Below are 17,175 nucleotides of genomic sequence, written 5' to 3'. Positions count from 1 at the left end.
CTTTAAGGCAATGCATCCTTTTTCACATTGGAATTCAAATTGTTAAATTCACACTTGCCATTACTCAATATGAAATGTCATTCTCAAAGAACCTATTGTAGCTCATACTATCTAATGATAAAGGATTATTTCTTTAATTTTAAAGTACCAATTGCCTAAAACATTTAATTTGTAGGATTTTGTGGTTAACCTTGTTCTGACTTTGTGTGTTTTGTACATTTTATTTCTATTCTTCAAATATCACTAGAATTTATTAAACTTAATTTTTAGAGAATATTAAAAGGGAATCATGGAGATTGTCCATGAGCCTCATCCTCCACCCCTTAGTCAGCACCCCTTAGTCAGTGTTACTAACATAGCCAACTTTATGCTGTATTCTTATATTTTTGGTTGTGAGCCTAGCCTTTAACAGCTGAGCCATCTCTCCAGCCCTATGCTGTATTCTTCACAGTTGAGTTGCATTATGCAACAGAACTATTTTGAGACATAATTATCACTTAACTCCAGAATTTACATTATGATTAAGCCTTGGTCTAATATGTTCTATGGATTTGAACAATGTGTGTAACCAGAGCTTTATGAAGCAATCCTAGGTTCCTGCAGCTTCAACATGCTAATCCCAATGGTGCTGATTAAAGAGATGAACAGTGGAAAACAAAGAGGGGAGATTAATTCTATATGGCTATGTGGCCATATTGGGAAGGACAGATAGAGGGAGCCAGTGACCCCCAAGTCTGCTTTCTAGCTGCTGTCATGAGATGTAGGTTCAAAGAGAGAATCCAAGGAGTATGCATAATTAAGCAGTGTTAATCAAGGCATGATCCAGGATGTCACTGACCCATCTTTGTCTCAATCTTGGTGTCCTACAAGGTGATCCTATGGACTGTTAATCTATTAACTGGTGTCATCACCTGAGGGTACCAATCTGGTTTCTAGATAAGTATGTCTGTTGCATAATGCAGACCTACCCTCATAGGTAATTTCTCTAATATGTAGAGGGGTCTGACTCCTTTGAATTCTTGTTCTTCCTGGATTCTCAGGTGATGCTGACTCAGGACAATGACTTTTATTTTGCCTTCACCCTTGAAGGGAGATGAGACAAATTTAGACATTCCTTGAGGGATTAAAATGTCTATGCAGAGTCCTTCCATAGTGAAGGAAACACACACAAAATTAAAGAGAAGGTACCAATCTGTTGTTCATTTTAGTCACCTTGTTACCCAAATGAGGACTCAGTTCTCATTCATCCTTAGAAAAACCAGTTTCTGAATGTCTGATTTAGGTGTAATAAATTATGTCCAGTGTTTTGATATCATTTTTCCCTTACCCGATCCATAGTACACACTTTTTTTTAATCTGTGGTTTTGTTGGCTCTAGAATGTAATGTAAAATTGCCCTTATGCATAGGCCACATATTATGGATGTAACCAACTTGTGGTTCAAAATTTAAAAGAAAAACATAATTAATGCTGAACATGTATAGACAAACAAACCAGTATGGCAGCTATCTGTACAGCATATATACTGTATTAGGTATCATTAGTCATGTAGAGATGGTTTGGCAGGATATGGATAGATTAAATGCAAATGCTATGGCATTTTGCAAAAAGAACTTAAGATTCACAGACTTTGCAATTCCCTAGGAGTTCTAAAACCATCTCCATGGAAACTGAAGGACAATAATGTTTGGAGTTATTCGGTACGCAGCCTTTTCAAGTTGGCTTCCTTCATATTAACAGTCTAAGGTTACTCCACAGTTTCAGGGCTAGATTGTTTCATTTTATCACTGACCAGTACTTCAGTAAGTACATATATTGCTGGAATGTCACTCAGGCTCTTCTCTGCTCCCTAAACCTTGTATTCTCCATCAAAACAATTCAGATGAACACATAGATCTAGGTATAGAAAGCAATCATAGTTTACTACAGAACAATAGAAGCACACTAGAAGGGGAAAAGAAAGAAAAAGAGCAGTGGCCTAGAGGGCATTGTACTAACGTATTTATTGAGCTTTACACCATTTTCTAATGTTTCTTAAACAGACAGCTTCCCTGGAGGAGGGAGGGGCCTATCTAGATATTGTCAGCCACATTTGGCATTGTCTTAAGGGAGGGGGGAATACTATCTCTTGGATCTTTATCAGAAAGTCTTTCCTAGGTAGTAATCTTTTGGACACTGCAGGATATTTCTCTATTGGGGTCAGAAATGGGAGCCAGAGCCCATTCTTTTGTTCAATAATCAAAAATATTGCCCCCTCCCATTTCATTTCCTGGTTTTATTTTCAAGTTTGCTAATATCTGAATAGCTGCTTATTTGTTTGTTTATTCAGTAGCCTTCTGAAAGACAGTAATTTCTAAGTTTTGAAGTTCTGATTCACAGCAATTTAATGACTAAACTGATAGCTAGAATATAAATTTCTGTCAAAGACAGTAGCAATTATTGTAACTTTCCACAAATGTAAAATATGGAATCTGTAGATTTACAAAGACTGAGGAATAGGACAACTGCTCAAGTCTCTGTCAGCAATTTGAAGGACAAGGCCTTGGCTGTTGCTAGCCATTAAAATAACAATTCACATACCAGAAGCTCCTGGGTACTAGAAACTGAATGAGCTAGCTAGCTTCAGCACACAGAGATGTATTGGAAGAACTTTGAAGATGCAGGATCAGGATGAAAATAGAGATGAGGGTAAACACAGCCACCAGATAGCACCAAAGGCCTGAAACAAGGATGGCACATAACCATCCTTGTATGTAGGGTATGTAACAAGGGTCTGCAACAAGAACTCTAAGAATGTGACTCATTAGAAAACTTTAAAGTGTGGTCTACTTTGAGTCACTTGGGACTCAGGGAAAACAACTCTTCTGTTCTGGGGAATAGTAGTTAAAGCTAGGGGGAAAAAGTGTAGGAGGAAACTGATCAAATAAGATTAGAGAATGTCATACCCCACTGTTATCCTACTAAATGGAAACATTGGGCTGTAAGGTTAAGGAGCTCAGAGGAAGGAGGGAAAACCCATAGTTTCCTTTTTAAAAGAGCATGTTTAGCAAAACTTAGTTCTGACTGCAGTGAGAACCAGTTATTTAAGGGACCCGGAAGTGGAATCAGGGTGTGTGTGGCCTTCTCAGAGATAAACAAGGAAGCACCCCTGAATCTTCTCCAAGCCATAGTAGAAATGATGGTAATTTTTAGTAAGTAGAGTGTTTTTACAGTAAAGGATATTAGGACATATTAACCATCCTTAATATCCAGGAACACAGAAAGTGTAAAATTCTGTATTGTAAGGTAGAAAAGGGAATTCTAGCTGAACCACCTCATACATTTCTCAAGAATGTATTTAATGAATAGTTGTAAAAATGCATTATTTGTTTTATGTCTAGGTGGTATTACTCTATTAAATGTTTAACCCCAATCAAATCTTGTGGAACACTATGTGTCCCATAATAACTGGAGGTAAGGAAGTCTTTAGTCTGTTTCGTTAGTAACACACACGAATCCATGCAGGAAATGATTTTCTACTATTTTTTGTTTTAATATATATATATGTACATATATATATTAAATGTAATATATTTAAGTGTAAATATATTTAAAGAACTTAAAACTTCATAAACTTATAATCACTAGCCTAATATTAGGCAACTGCTATGTAAAAGAATTGGATGCTAAAGCCAAACCTCTGGGTTCCAATGCTGTGTTAACGCTGTCTCTGCCTATGAAATGTCAAAATTATGATGTTACTTGATGTGGAGGCCCTTCTTATATTCCATATGTTTTATGTGACTGTTGGGATTTTATTATCACTGTAAGCATGGATTTATCTGGGAGAATGAAAAATCCTAAAATACAGATCAATATTGCTGTTAGTTGAGGTCCCTTTCCCTATTCATGCATGGACACAGCAGTCAGAAATTCAGAGTTTGGAAAGTGACTTTCTCCTCTCCGTGAGTCTTCCATGCTTTATTTGTTCTTTGGGGAGTCTCACCAGAAAACTTGAAAAAGTGAAGAAACTAATGAGTGAGATAAATGTAAAAGGGAACAGGCAGGCTTCAAGCATCTGGCCTACAAAAGTTTAAGATCAATCAAGCAAACAAAGCATCTCGCTGTAATTGGCAGCATCTCCTAGCGCGAACTGTTATACAAATTTCTTCCAGAGTTAAGATCCTGATTTCTCTTGTAATAAGGGCAAAAATAGCACACACTGGACTCTTAAGACGTGCATTTTTAATAGAGCAGAAAGTGGGTCAGTTTGATATTTGAAACAGTTATTTCTAGATGTTCCAACATTTTTGAGTATGTTGCTCTCTTACATACTTCAAAGATATATCCCAAAGGGAGTATTAAATCTACAGATAAATTTAACCAGGATGGTAGTCCATATCAATAATCCAAGCACTATTGAGAACAAAACAGGAGGCAAATTTAAGGAAGTGTGGGCTGCACACTTGTGTGTCTGTCTGTCTGTCTGTCTGTTGTTAGAGACAGTTCTCATATAGACTATATTGTGCAGGGATGACCTTAATCCTTTGAGCCCCCTCTCTCCACCTCCCAAATTCAAGGATTGCAGGCATGTGTAGCCTGCATTCAAGATTTTTTTCTTTAATAAAACAGAGTGGGGATTCTAACATAGACATTAACCATAAGTGTAGAGAGAGAGGGGCACACAGAAAGACACACCCTCAGTAAGGCTGTGGCTTTCTCCAAGAAGAATCTCCAGGAAGAATCCTGTGGGTGCACACATGGAGCAGACTGGGCAGAGTCACACTTGTTAGGGATATCACACTTGTTAGGCTCCACTCTTGGGTTCTTAGGCTTATTAATTAAAAAATGTAAGAATGGATTCCAAAGGGACATCAAGGACAATTTTATTGAGTTGAAAGGAAAAAAAAAAAAAAAACAGAGCAGGCAGCTATAAATCTTAGCAAGTGCCTAGAAGAGAGATGTGAACAGAAAAGGACAAATGCTTTGTGGTTTGAGTTAAGCCTGTGTGGAGGCCAGCTATGTGGTCAAGAAGCAGCCTGCCACGTGGTTAAGAAGCAGCCACATGGAGGGAGGAGAGCTTCAGAGAAAAAGTGAAGCCCAAAGCCCTAAAGAAAGCGCATACTTGGAAGAGAAGGGAAAATGGAAAGCCACACTTTTTTTCTGAGCAATTCGGGAAAGCAAGCCAACTGGCAATGCTCTCTCAGCTACTGTGCTGGAGGGTGGGAATTCTAGGAAAGAGTTTTACACCACCTCCTTAAAGGGCTATTTTGTCCTCCATTCTCTTCGCCGTAGCTGAAGGTGTACCCATCATTCCGAGGGGTGATCCCTTAACCAGGTCACTGACCTGCCCAACTGGAATGCTTGGTCTCTACTGAGACTATCTGTTCTTTGGACATGTGGATTGTTTTGACCTTCAACCAGGACAGGACCAAGAACATTTCCATCTTATGGCTAAGGACATGAACTGAGTCCCCTGTGCCTGCTATGTCTCTTTCCTGTCCTTAGTATCCTCTTCTCTGTAGAGGGATGGGGATACTGACCAATGCTGACTTCATACTTCTTGGTGGGGTTTTCAGACACAGCAGTTGGGGGATCCCCTCCAGTGGGTTTATCTAGGGGACCTCCAAGGTGCATCATGGTTATAATTGTATGGCAGCCAGTTGTAGGGAGGAAAGGAATCCTTGACTAGTGCCTAGATGAAGACATAGGAAGAAGACAAGAGTTGTTAACAATACAGTTCCTAGGCAGGGAACCAAGAGGAGCCAGGATACAGAATGTTAATTGTCCAATCAAAGTCCACTGGAGCCTCCTGAAAATCTCACAAGCATCTCTCTACTGTGTTCTTTCTCTGGGCTCTACAAAGATAGAAAAGACAATTTACTATCTTCTGTTTTCTATGGGGTTTCCCTGGGAATGTACAAAGCCTCATAGTATGATAATATGCATGAAGGCAATTTTATTGCATTATGTTGTATATGTATATTGGCTTCAAATTTCTTTTAATAAGATGGCATTTTGGCTATGCTCCCTGTGTGCCATGGTAACATAAAAGGACATAAAATGAAAGGGAACCAGGAAGATAAAGGAAAATATGTTGAAAAGACATAAGAATGAAGATGTTTAGGGTAAAAAAGGGTTTCTGCACAAAAAGACTGTGTTGTGTGAACTGAGTTTAGGTCAACCTGTGCTACATAGTGAGACCCTGTCTCAAAGGAAATCGACATGTGGATATTGCTAATACATTTATATTTAATATAAGACCTTAATATATACTCTAATGTGCTCTACAAGGGTTAGTGATATAATGTTTTAATAATAAAGAAGTTATTAAAGAAACTCCTATTTATAGAAATATAGAAAACAACAAATGCTAATAATAGGTATTTGCAACTAATGTCAAGTTATAGAACTAGAGAAGAATTATAACTTCTAAGAAATGATCTCATGGCTAATATCATGTCTATCTTTTCTACCAATTATTTCTTTGTCTGTATAAGATGATAATACATCTCCTAAATTTTTATATTTATCCCAAGTAGCTTCTGAGATGTTCATGGACTATTTAATCTTGTAAACTCTCCAAACATGTCCACATCTTCCAGTGCAACCATGTTCAGAGGATCTTTATATCCTTGGGAGAAAGGTATTCTACTACTCCACTGTAGCATGTTGCTGGTGTCACATACTCCTGTAGAGGTGTCACGTATGACATCAACAACCCAGGTGGAGAGTCCCAGTATCCATTGGCTTCTTTAAAGCAGAGACAGCATCGTTTGTACAATATAGTTGATATTTCCTGTTAGCAAGGTAAACACTCAAGTGACATCATAAATTAAGAAGTTGAGACTTAAATAGCACATGGTTGATAACCTCTTGCACTTTGTCATCCTCCAACACCATTGACAGGTGCATGCTGAAGCCACATATAGGCTTTTTCCAATGGTTCATATATAGTAAACATCAACAGAAACCAACTGTCATTTACTAAATGTCATTTCAGGGTGATTTTTTTATCCTCACTAAGTCCATCAGAATGTAATATGTATCTGTTATTTTTTGTATAGGATTCTGGATCGCTATGTTCAGGATCAGATTCCTGGTGCCAAGGTTGTGGTAGAGTCCATTGGTGCCCGCCGCCATGGAGACGCCTTCTCCCTAGAAGACTACAGCAAGTGCGACCTGACTGTCTATGCCATCGACCCCCAGACCAACAGAGCCATCGACAGAAATGAGCTTTTTAAGTAAGTCGTTTTTGTTTTATTATAGAAAGCTATGCATTAACAGTACAACCTATAAATAATTCTTATTTAAGGATAATTAAAGTTTAAAAGCTCCTGAGAGGTTGTTAAAAGTTAACTCAGAAGACGGTGTAGTATCTTCACACATTGTTTACGAGTCCTGCATGGGCTGGACTGAAGTCAGAAACCTGGAGCAGCAGGAGTCAGCTAAAGCCAGGAGCCCAAACAACACTTGAGTCCTCCTCATAGCAACCTCACACTCCTGATACAAGACACTGGCTAAAAGGGAAAAACAAACCATGGTGGAGGTGATTGCCTGCAATGACTTCAGCAGGCTTGATGGTTAGGAAGAAACTGTGTCTTCTTACAACTCTGTTGTAATGGGAAAAAATAAAAGTGTGTGAAGTCCACCTGACTCAGAGGAGTTCCGTAAAGGGAAAATCGCTGTCTACATTCTGTATGTAGCAGAATCCACAGAGAAAGGAAGGGGGTTGAGGGAATGAAGAGAAAATGGAAGAGGAAGTAGAGGGAGAGAAGGGCAAGGAGGAAGGTGAAAAAGGAGGAGGACAGGAAAAAAACAATGAGGAGAGAAAGGCTGAAATTTTAAATAGAATGTTATTACATACTTTCCATTGGCTGTTAATCTGCTCTAAGGCTATATCCAGATTTTTGCTGGACTCTAGCGACACCTAGTGTCCTGAAGAAATTAAAATGTTCAGTGATACATAGTCCTGTAAATACAGCTCATGAGTCTGATCTAGACTTTCAGAGCGGTGCATACATTCTTTCCGACAATTGTTCTTAATACATCTTTCCCTAGTTTTTTTCATCTGCTAGTCTCCTTTATTTTCTATATAAATGTGTTTTAATTTTGATAATAGATTTCAGGATTTTAGAAAACGCATGTCTACGTCTTAAGGATGCTAACTGGCAGTAAAGACTAGAACGATTGGGGTGTAATTTGAACTGCATTCATGAGAAATTTAGAATAAAATATCTGAGAGAAAACTGCAAAAGGATATGGAAAATGAAAATAATTTTTGAAGAGATAAAATGTGGCATTTAGAATTTTCCTAAGCTACTATCTGAGAAACACTGGCATTTTTAAACCTATGAATTTTTCATAAATATTTCATAACTTGTTTATAAAGATACACACTCACACTCCAAGACCAAAAATGCAGATATTAATATTAAAACTAAAGGAATGGAAATTAAGCTTTAAACAATTATACCAAGACATTATAATTGTTGCCTAACACCCAGCCGTGGACAGTAAGGTTATTCTCTCAATCTCTATCATCTGAAATCTAAGCATCTGAAGATGTTGGATTCTTTGTTCCAAAGATAGGAAACAAAGTAATAATAATTAGCAAATTTATTACCATATCCCTGAGCATAATATCTGTCTCTGGGTAAGAATCTTCATTAAGATATATATATATATATATATATATATATATATATATATATATATAATTATATGTTATATAATTGTTGATTACTATGTATAATTATACAATATTATATATTATATTATATTTCTTTTTATATATTAATAAATATGCATATATGACAAAGAGGAGAGATGTAGGAGTTGGACAGACACAAGTATTTTAATTATCTTACATTGTATTGTGGAAATTTTTAGTTAGGAGAAAAGGTAGCTCCCAGACTGTACCTTTTCTTTTCTCCTGGGCTCCATACTAGGGCCCACAGCCCCAGCAGCTTTACTGGAGGCCAGAGTGGTCCTACAGACCCCAGGGAAGACCCCACCCACCACCCATTAAACTCATTAAAGCTTGTCCAACCACCTTTGAATGCACCCTAACCCCTAGGCCTCATATCCCAGCCTACTACTTTGGATGAATTCTTCGGCTTTGCCAGAGGCCAGGTGGGATCTATGGACCCCAAGTCTACAATTTCAGAAAAAGACTTCAGCTTTACTGATACATAGGCCAGATGTAGGAACACCACTGCTGATACCAGAAACCAGGTTGGTTCTAGGGATCCCAGAAGGCAGACCAAATCTCAGGACCCCAGTCTGCACCACCACCACTCTGGGCTCTATATCCTGGTCTACAATTTCAGGAAAACTTTGGCTTTACCAGAGACCAGGCTGGATATAGGGACCCCTAGCCCCCAAAACCCTGGAGGGGATACCTACCCTACTAGACTTGAAAACACACTAGCCACCAGAACCCTTGGCCATTTAGACCAGAAGACCAGAGAGGAAAGAGAAACCAAGGAACAAAACACCCATCTAACAAAGACAAATGCAGCAATCAACACACCTAGACCTGTAATGATCTCAAATCCAGATGTCTAGATGCCAGTGTAAGAATGCAGTCAGTAACAGGAAGGAAAATATGACATCAGCAGAGCCCAGCTATCCTACAACAGCAGATATGAATACAGCTGAAGCACAAGAAAATGACCTTAAAAATTACTTTATGAAGATGAGAGGGGCCCTTAAAGAGGATATGAACAGATCCCTTAAAGAAATTGAGTAAAAGACAAACAAAAAAATGGAAGAAAATAATAAACCACTAAAAAGAAAGACAAGGAAAAACAGATAAAGGGAAATGTCCAAGACCTGAAAATGGAAATAGAAGCAATAAAGAAAACACAAACTGAGGGAATCCTGGAAATGGAAAATCTGGGTAAGTGAATGGAAACTACAGATGCAAGCATCACCAGCAGAATATAAGAAATGGAAGAGACAATCTCGGGTGTTGAAGACACAAGAGAGGAAATAGATTCATCAGTCAAAAAAAATGTTAAATCTAAAACAATTCTAACACCAAATATCCAGGAAATCTGGTACACCAAGAAAAGACCAAACATAACAATAGCTGCAATATAAGAAGGAGAAGAAACCCAGCCCAAAACCCAAGAGATTTAACAAAATCATAGAAGAAAATTTTCCCAACCTAAATAAGGAAATGCCTATAAAGGTACAAATCCTGCTGCAACTTGAGACATGCCCTTTCCTGGGCAGAGACAGAGGGGGGCTGTATTTGGGGGAGGGATCCAAGGAGGGATGAGGAAAGGGACTGAGGAGGTAAGGGAAACTGTGGCTGGGATGTAAAATAAATTTATTTTTAAAGAAAATAGCTTCTAAATGAATACTGATGCTGGGACCGTTGGGACCTCACAGCTGGAGCAGGTGATCCTCTACATCAGCCTCCCCCACTCTGTGACTGCCACTGTGTGCCACCACACACAGCTTATATTTTTCTTTGTTTAACTGGCGTATAGAAGCATAACCTCACTCTCTTCTCCTGTATCCTGTCCTGAGTAAGGATAAACCTGTTTGTCTCCTGAAACTTGTATGTTTATTTACTGTGACGGTGTTCACAATTCTTTCGTCGTGCTTTTATGGAGTAAACAGTGTTTAACTATCATGGGCAGTTACTTTTCTTGTTGCTATGGTGAGGTAACTCTGATAAAAAGCCTCATAAGGGGGGGAAAGGTTTACGTGGCTCACAATACCAGATTATAGATCCTCATGCTGTAGCCACGGAGACTGGATGTGGAGAGAACTTGTCACTGTGCATCCACAGTCGGAAGAAAAGTAGCCAACACACGGGCACTCTGCTCACTGTCTCCTTTTATATAATCCAGTATCCCAGGTCTAAGGAACGGTGCTACCCACGGTGGCTAGGTCCTCCTTCTGAATGAAATCAAGACAGTCCCTCACAGACACTCTCAGGGGCTAACCCTAACCTTAGACAATCCCTCACAAGTATGCTTGCTTCCCAGGTCTCAATTCAGTAGCACTAACCCTCACAATGCAGTTTGCTTTTTAAATTCAAAATATCAAAAGATGTCACAGATACATTTTAATTTCAGATCGACTCTGCTCTTCTAACGTAATCGGTTCTTCACTTTGTCTCACAATAAAGATTCCTGGATGGCAAACTGCTCGATATCAATAAAGACTTCCAGCCCTATTACGGGGAAGGAGGGCGCATTCTGGAGATCCGGACTCCTGAGGCAGTGACCAGCATCAAGAAGCGAGGAGAAAGCTTAGGGTACACGGAAGGGGCCCTGCTGGCCTTGGCCTTCATCATCATCCTTTGCTGCATCCCGGCCATCTTGGTGGTCTTAGTGAGCTACCGACAGTGAGTATGGGGGATGCTAAATGGATACTCTCAGGAAGCTACCCCATAAAGTAGCTTTGGGTGCAAAACGGGCATGGTGTAACTATTCCATCACTGTGTTTTCCTGCTTGTACCAAAACACCTTCCTCAAGTCAAGTATACAAGGACTCTTTGTATACTTCTTAGTGTCCTTTGCCTCCAGGTAAGTGTTTGCTCACAGGACCGTTTTCTTCTTGGCTTTGTGCGTTCTCTTCTGTGGGTCAAAAGCCCCCAAGAAAATCCCCCAGAGAGAAAGCAGTACGAGATGATAGCAGAGTTGCTCTTCGCCCAGTTTGAGTGAAAAGATTGCATGGTCTCTAACCCGGCCAGATAGCATCGCGCTCATTAGTTGTTTCGTCATTTTGTCTTATTTTTGTTTCTTTTATTCCTTGTAGTTACATTTTCCTCTATGAAGACAATGTAGTGTTAGCAAAATCGTGGTAAACTCTCAACACTCACCTGTGGCTTTTGATATAGCTTCTCTCTTCCTGGCACACTTGCCAGGGCATATCTTGTCATAAATGCAATGGCTGGGTAGAGTCTTGGTCTTTTCCCTTCCTACAGTAAAATACACTCATTTTGGATTATCTCTGTGTGAAAACTACTTAATATGTGTGAGGTAGTCAAGGAATTGAAGTGTTAGGTATCTGTAATTGAGGTAAGCAAGGAACACATTGGGCCAGGTATGAGAAATTAGTGTTATGTCCCTATTGACAGCCATTTTAAAAAATGAAGAGTTGATGAAAAGGAGAAGTCACTGTTAAGGTGCCTTCTTAAAAGAAAAAATGGGCAATGACAATAAATTTTATAAATACTAGATATAACTAAGAAATAATGGTAGGAAAAGCTATTCATTATTTAAAATACCTACAAGGAAAGCATTAAGATGTTCCCAATGTATCCTTACCCTGAAACATTTCCGTCCCAATTTGCTTTTTGGTGCTGTGATAAAACACTGACCAAAAGCAACCTGGGAAAGAAAGGGACTGTTTGGTTTACAGTTATAAGCCAGAACCAAGGGAAGCCAGGACTGCAGCTCAAGACAGGAACCTGGAGGCAGGAGCTGAAACAGACAGTGGAGGAATTCTGCCTTGGCGTGCTTCCAGGCTCCTGTCCAGCTGTCTTCCACAGTCAAGCACACGTTCTCAGCAGTGTCACTGCACGCCATGAGCGGAGCTCTCCCATATCAAACATCCATCAAGAAAATGTCCCACAGACAATCTGATGGAAGCATTTTTCCCACTTGAGGTTCTTCCTTCCCAGAGGTTGCTAACTTGTGAGAAGTCTGAAAACAAAAAACAACAACAGAGCACCCACAGGCCGGTCAGATATTGGCAAGTCCTTAATGAGTTTCCCTCTTCTCAGGGGTGTCAAGTTGACACTCAAAACTAGGTCACCATACCTTCTTTTCAATCACTAAATAATTTTCTCTTAAATTGAACACAGTGAGTTGATCCCAACTTGAAATGTCCAAGATGTGTTCCATGTGAAGACGTGAAGTGGATAATTTCATAACAAAGTTCATGTGAGCTTGTAAACATACATAACATTTGGCATTTGGGTATGGTTTTTTGAGACAGGATTTCTCTGTGTTGTTTTGTAGACTAGGCTAGACTCAAACTCACAGAGATCTGCCTGCCTCTGCCTCCTGAGTGCTGGGATTAAAGGTGTGCGCCACCACCATCCAGAAAGATTGCTTTAACAAATTGATTATTAAATCTAAAGTTCCTCATAAATAGTACTGAAAAAAATCACTTTAAATCACTAAGATATCTAGTGTCAATTTCCACATTTATCCTGCAGTATTGGTTCTCTTTTCATTCAACTATTCATCAAAGGAGTATATCATATTCTGGTATGAGTAAAATCAATATTCCTCCAGTAGACCAAACAAGCCCTTACAAATATCAGGTCATCCTCACGTTTCCATTTCCTTATGAGAATTGAAACTCTCAGACCTGTGTTTCAATAGTTTTTCTTACTCCCTACAGTTCATCTATATCTTTCTTTGTGGTGAATGTTTTAATAAGTTGTAAGTAGACTCATTCACTCACCAAACTCAAGTCCTTCCTCTCCCTGCTACTGTGGCATGCTGAGATTAATCAGTGACTTGTTCATAATTTATAGCAAATCATGTTATCAAACCATTTAGTTTAGTATTTCTAATGTTGCTCTCTCTTCTTACACACTGCTTTCCAAAACAGGTTTAAAGTGTAAGTATCATTATGAATATTTTTGCATGTGAATTTATGTAATAGTAAATGAGAAATCAGACATTATATTGATCAAGCAGACATACCATCATGAACTATGTATTCTTTTCTTAGCACTTATTTAAGATTTTTGAGGCGTGTGTGTGTGTGTGTGTGTGTGTGTGTGTGAGCTGATTTTAGTGCATTTGTTATAACAGTAACATGAAAGGTAAGGTGTATTCTGATCATTTCTACAATTTGGTGCCTTAATTTTAAGAAAGAAATTAAATACTGTCTGTGACATTTAAAACCACAGATCACCTCTAACACCAGTGTCACAGACATTGGTAGAAATCAGATTAATTGGAAAATATTTCTGTGAGTTCTGTTTCTCCAAGGGACAGATATGTACATACATATTGAATATCTGAGGATGCTCTGTTCTATCAATTTATTAATTCAAATATATGTGTATGATTTAAGTGGGTCCCATCTGATAATAGAACCTCATTATTAAAACAATAGACTATTTATTGACTGTTTATGGTTCCTAAACTGAGTTTTACAAGACAACCTTGCTCTACTCAAGACGCCAGGCTGAATGTACCAAGACTGCAAGAATCCAGTCTGCCATGCCTGCAGCCAAGCCTGCAGCTCCTGTGCCTGCTGCACCACCACCACCACCACCTCCAGGGGCACATCTCTATGAGGAGCTGGGAGAGAGCGCCATGTGAGTAGCAGGGGGAACAGTTGCTTTGGGGAGGAGTGATGCTCTGCGTGAAGTTAGTTCCAAGCCTATGCAGAAATACAGCTGTAAGCCTATTATGCTCTGTCATTTATTATTAAGTCAAAAATAGTTGAAAAGTTAACTTGGAAAATGGTAGCCAAAAATAAAAAGTAAACAAATCAAGAAAAAAAATACATATACACACACTATATATATCTATATATATATAGAGAGAGAGAGAGATCCATGTTAACATACAACTACAAAATAGAGTTTGGATATTATATTTAGTCTGCCAATCTTAATGATATTGGGACAATTTCTTGAGCAAAATTATAGACTTCAAAAAACAACTAAGTAGGAGATTGTAATAAATCCAAATGGTAAAATGGTAATTCCTGGTTTGAGATAAGGAAAGAAAAACCTTCCATTTGGCAATCAAAACTAAATTCTGTAGTTTAAAATCAGACATTCTGAAGATACTATTGTAGGATATTATATGAAGGAACACTTAAATCTGAACTATGAAAGGGCAAGGTGTGTTCTGAACAGTCTGCTCACTGTATTTATTGCTCTGGAAGCGGCTGTGGTCACCACCTCTATACTGTGCAATTTTAAGTCAGACATTTTGACAGAGCTTGTTTATGTATGGCTGAGACTTCACAGCTGTTTCTGTCAAATGATGCAACCCACACAGTCTGATTTGACTTAATTTGTATTTATTATAAAACTTCAAGAGCAACTACTTTGGGTCATGATAAGCAACTAAGTATACTATACAATTGTGAAGAGCCCTAAACTCAGGAAACTTTGTTATTAGTGACTAAAAACATATCTTTTATGTTTCCTGCATTTAGCCACAGTAGTAAAGCAAGTCTTAAAAAATCATGAAAATTTCTTCTACTGGAAAAACCAATTTAGATAGATGCATGAGTGGTATATGTAAAGTGTATATGGGTGCCATTGTAGTGTTGTATAAATATATAGTGCTATGTGATATAATATGCAGTATATATATCCCATGTGTGTTGAAGTTAAAGCAAAATTTAAAGCACAGATCTGGATTTGCATACAGGATTCATTCCTTAAGTATGTGTTTTCACCTCTTTCATTGTCTACAATGATGCTCTCATTGAATTTTTTACTGGTGAAGTAGGAATTGAGCCAATATGAGTTGATTCTATGATTACACCGAGCAGCTCTTCCCAGCAATAACATTCAGATTAAAAAAAAGCATTTGTGTGAAGTTGGCAGTATTTCCATGAGAACAATGAGTGAGATAAATATATATATATACATATCCACTTTTACAAAGAGTTCCATGCAACAGCACCTGCAATCAGTAGTATTTGGTGAGGGTAAATTGCAAGGGAGAGTTTTTATTTTGCACCTGAAAACTTGCAGATTTTTCAATTATGTATTGAAACATTTTTCTATTGATAGTTTTATGAGGATCCTAGCAAGCTACAAAATAAACTAGCTCCAAGGGAACTATTACCAATTAATTTTTAAAAGAAAAATCAATTTTGAAAAAAATCTTCACATGGTAAATAACTTTATGTAAATGTAACACTCTAAACTACTACTCATCTGTTACCTGATTGACTTTCTTCCCCAACCCCAGCACCATCTCCATGTCATAGTGCACACTAACCAGTATTTAAGACACATTCATGATTCTTGGCCTTATTTGAAATTTCTGTTTTGTGATTAACATAACCCATGTTTCACAAAGATAAATGTTATATATCTCCAGCAAATTAGTGTTAGATACAAATCCTACGTGACAAGACACTGGAGTAAATGCCACAAGACTTTATCTGACACATTATTAGACATTATTCTCATGAATAAATGGAAAGAAATTTTTTTGAAAAAAATTCACTTTTCTCTCTTGGATGTGTGTATTGTTTAAAACAAGTGTCTGTCAGTATTGCATAATGGCCTCAAATTAATGATAGCTAAAACTTTCTTTCCCTCTCATGTGTTTTCTCTTTCCCACCTGTGGATACATAGGCATAAGTAAGTAAATAATATCATTCTAATAAAAAGCTTCTAGAAAGTAGATAGTGGTGGGATAGATTGAGAGTATTGTTGTCTGCACAGTGGTCCTCATCTGTCACCATGTAGGCATTCGTATTTAAAAGAGACTTCATCGTCCCTGCCTAGTTTCCTTTTGATGGGACAGTGCTCATGCCCACCTGGGAAGGATTCAAAAGTATCTTCATCTTAAATTCAGACAGATTTCTTTCAATCTGAAGTGACATCTAAGATTTCATAGGTCACTTCTTCCAAAACTAATGGCTATATATTATCAAGTTAAATGATAACCTGATGTGTTTTCAAAATATCTTTCCAAGTTTAGGAAAGGCAAAAAAGTCTTTGTTGTCTGTTTTTTTTTGGTCCAGTAATCCATACATTCTAAATTACTCATATTAGGTGATAATCCCAGCCCATTTGTGAGCATGCCTGTTTTTGTCATCAAATTTCAGAGTTCCATATCATTTTATTACCTAATCTATTACCCCATTCTTAATAACTATTTCTTATATATTATTTCATGTTTAAATAAGTGACAAAATTAATTTGCTGTTATGCTTTAGCTTGAGGGCAAACTAACCTTTCAGAAGGAAGGGTCCCAATGCTGTAGCTCAGGCCCTTGATTTGTGCTCTGAAACTTGTGAACTTTAATTAGCAGGCACACCCACTCCTGGCCCTTGCTCAGTATTCATGCATGAACAAACCATGTAGTGATACAATGTTATTTTAACAAATGTTTTCATTAAGGGCAACCCTGACTAAAATTTGACCCACTTTATGTTTGCAGAAAATGTAAATCCCCCCTCTATTTGTATTGACTGTGTTTTAAAATAGTTTAGCATGGAATTTATA

At 38.0% G+C, this 17,175-nt stretch overlaps 1 protein-coding gene across 5 annotated transcripts in view; it reads left to right on the top strand.

Annotated features, from left to right (window-relative positions):
• Positions 1–17,175, top strand: part of Pcdh15 (protocadherin related 15) — a 678,164-nt gene that overhangs the window by 645,193 nt on the left and 15,796 nt on the right. For all 5 annotated transcript variants that reach the window (XM_027394186.2, XM_027394188.2, XM_027394187.2 and 2 more), the window contains 3 exons: positions 7,046–7,222; positions 11,128–11,346; positions 14,146–14,286. In XM_027394186.2, the coding sequence (XP_027249987.1) occupies positions 7,046–7,222; positions 11,128–11,346; positions 14,146–14,286 (537 nt within the window). The remainder of the gene's footprint in view (positions 1–7,045; positions 7,223–11,127; positions 11,347–14,145; positions 14,287–17,175) is intronic.

This window comes from Cricetulus griseus (assembly GCF_003668045.3).
Source record: "Cricetulus griseus strain 17A/GY chromosome 1 unlocalized genomic scaffold, alternate assembly CriGri-PICRH-1.0 chr1_0, whole genome shotgun sequence".
In the NCBI taxonomy this organism is placed as follows: Eukaryota; Metazoa; Chordata; class Mammalia; order Rodentia; family Cricetidae; genus Cricetulus; species Cricetulus griseus.
This window is presented reverse-complemented; position numbering and strand designations above follow the sequence as displayed.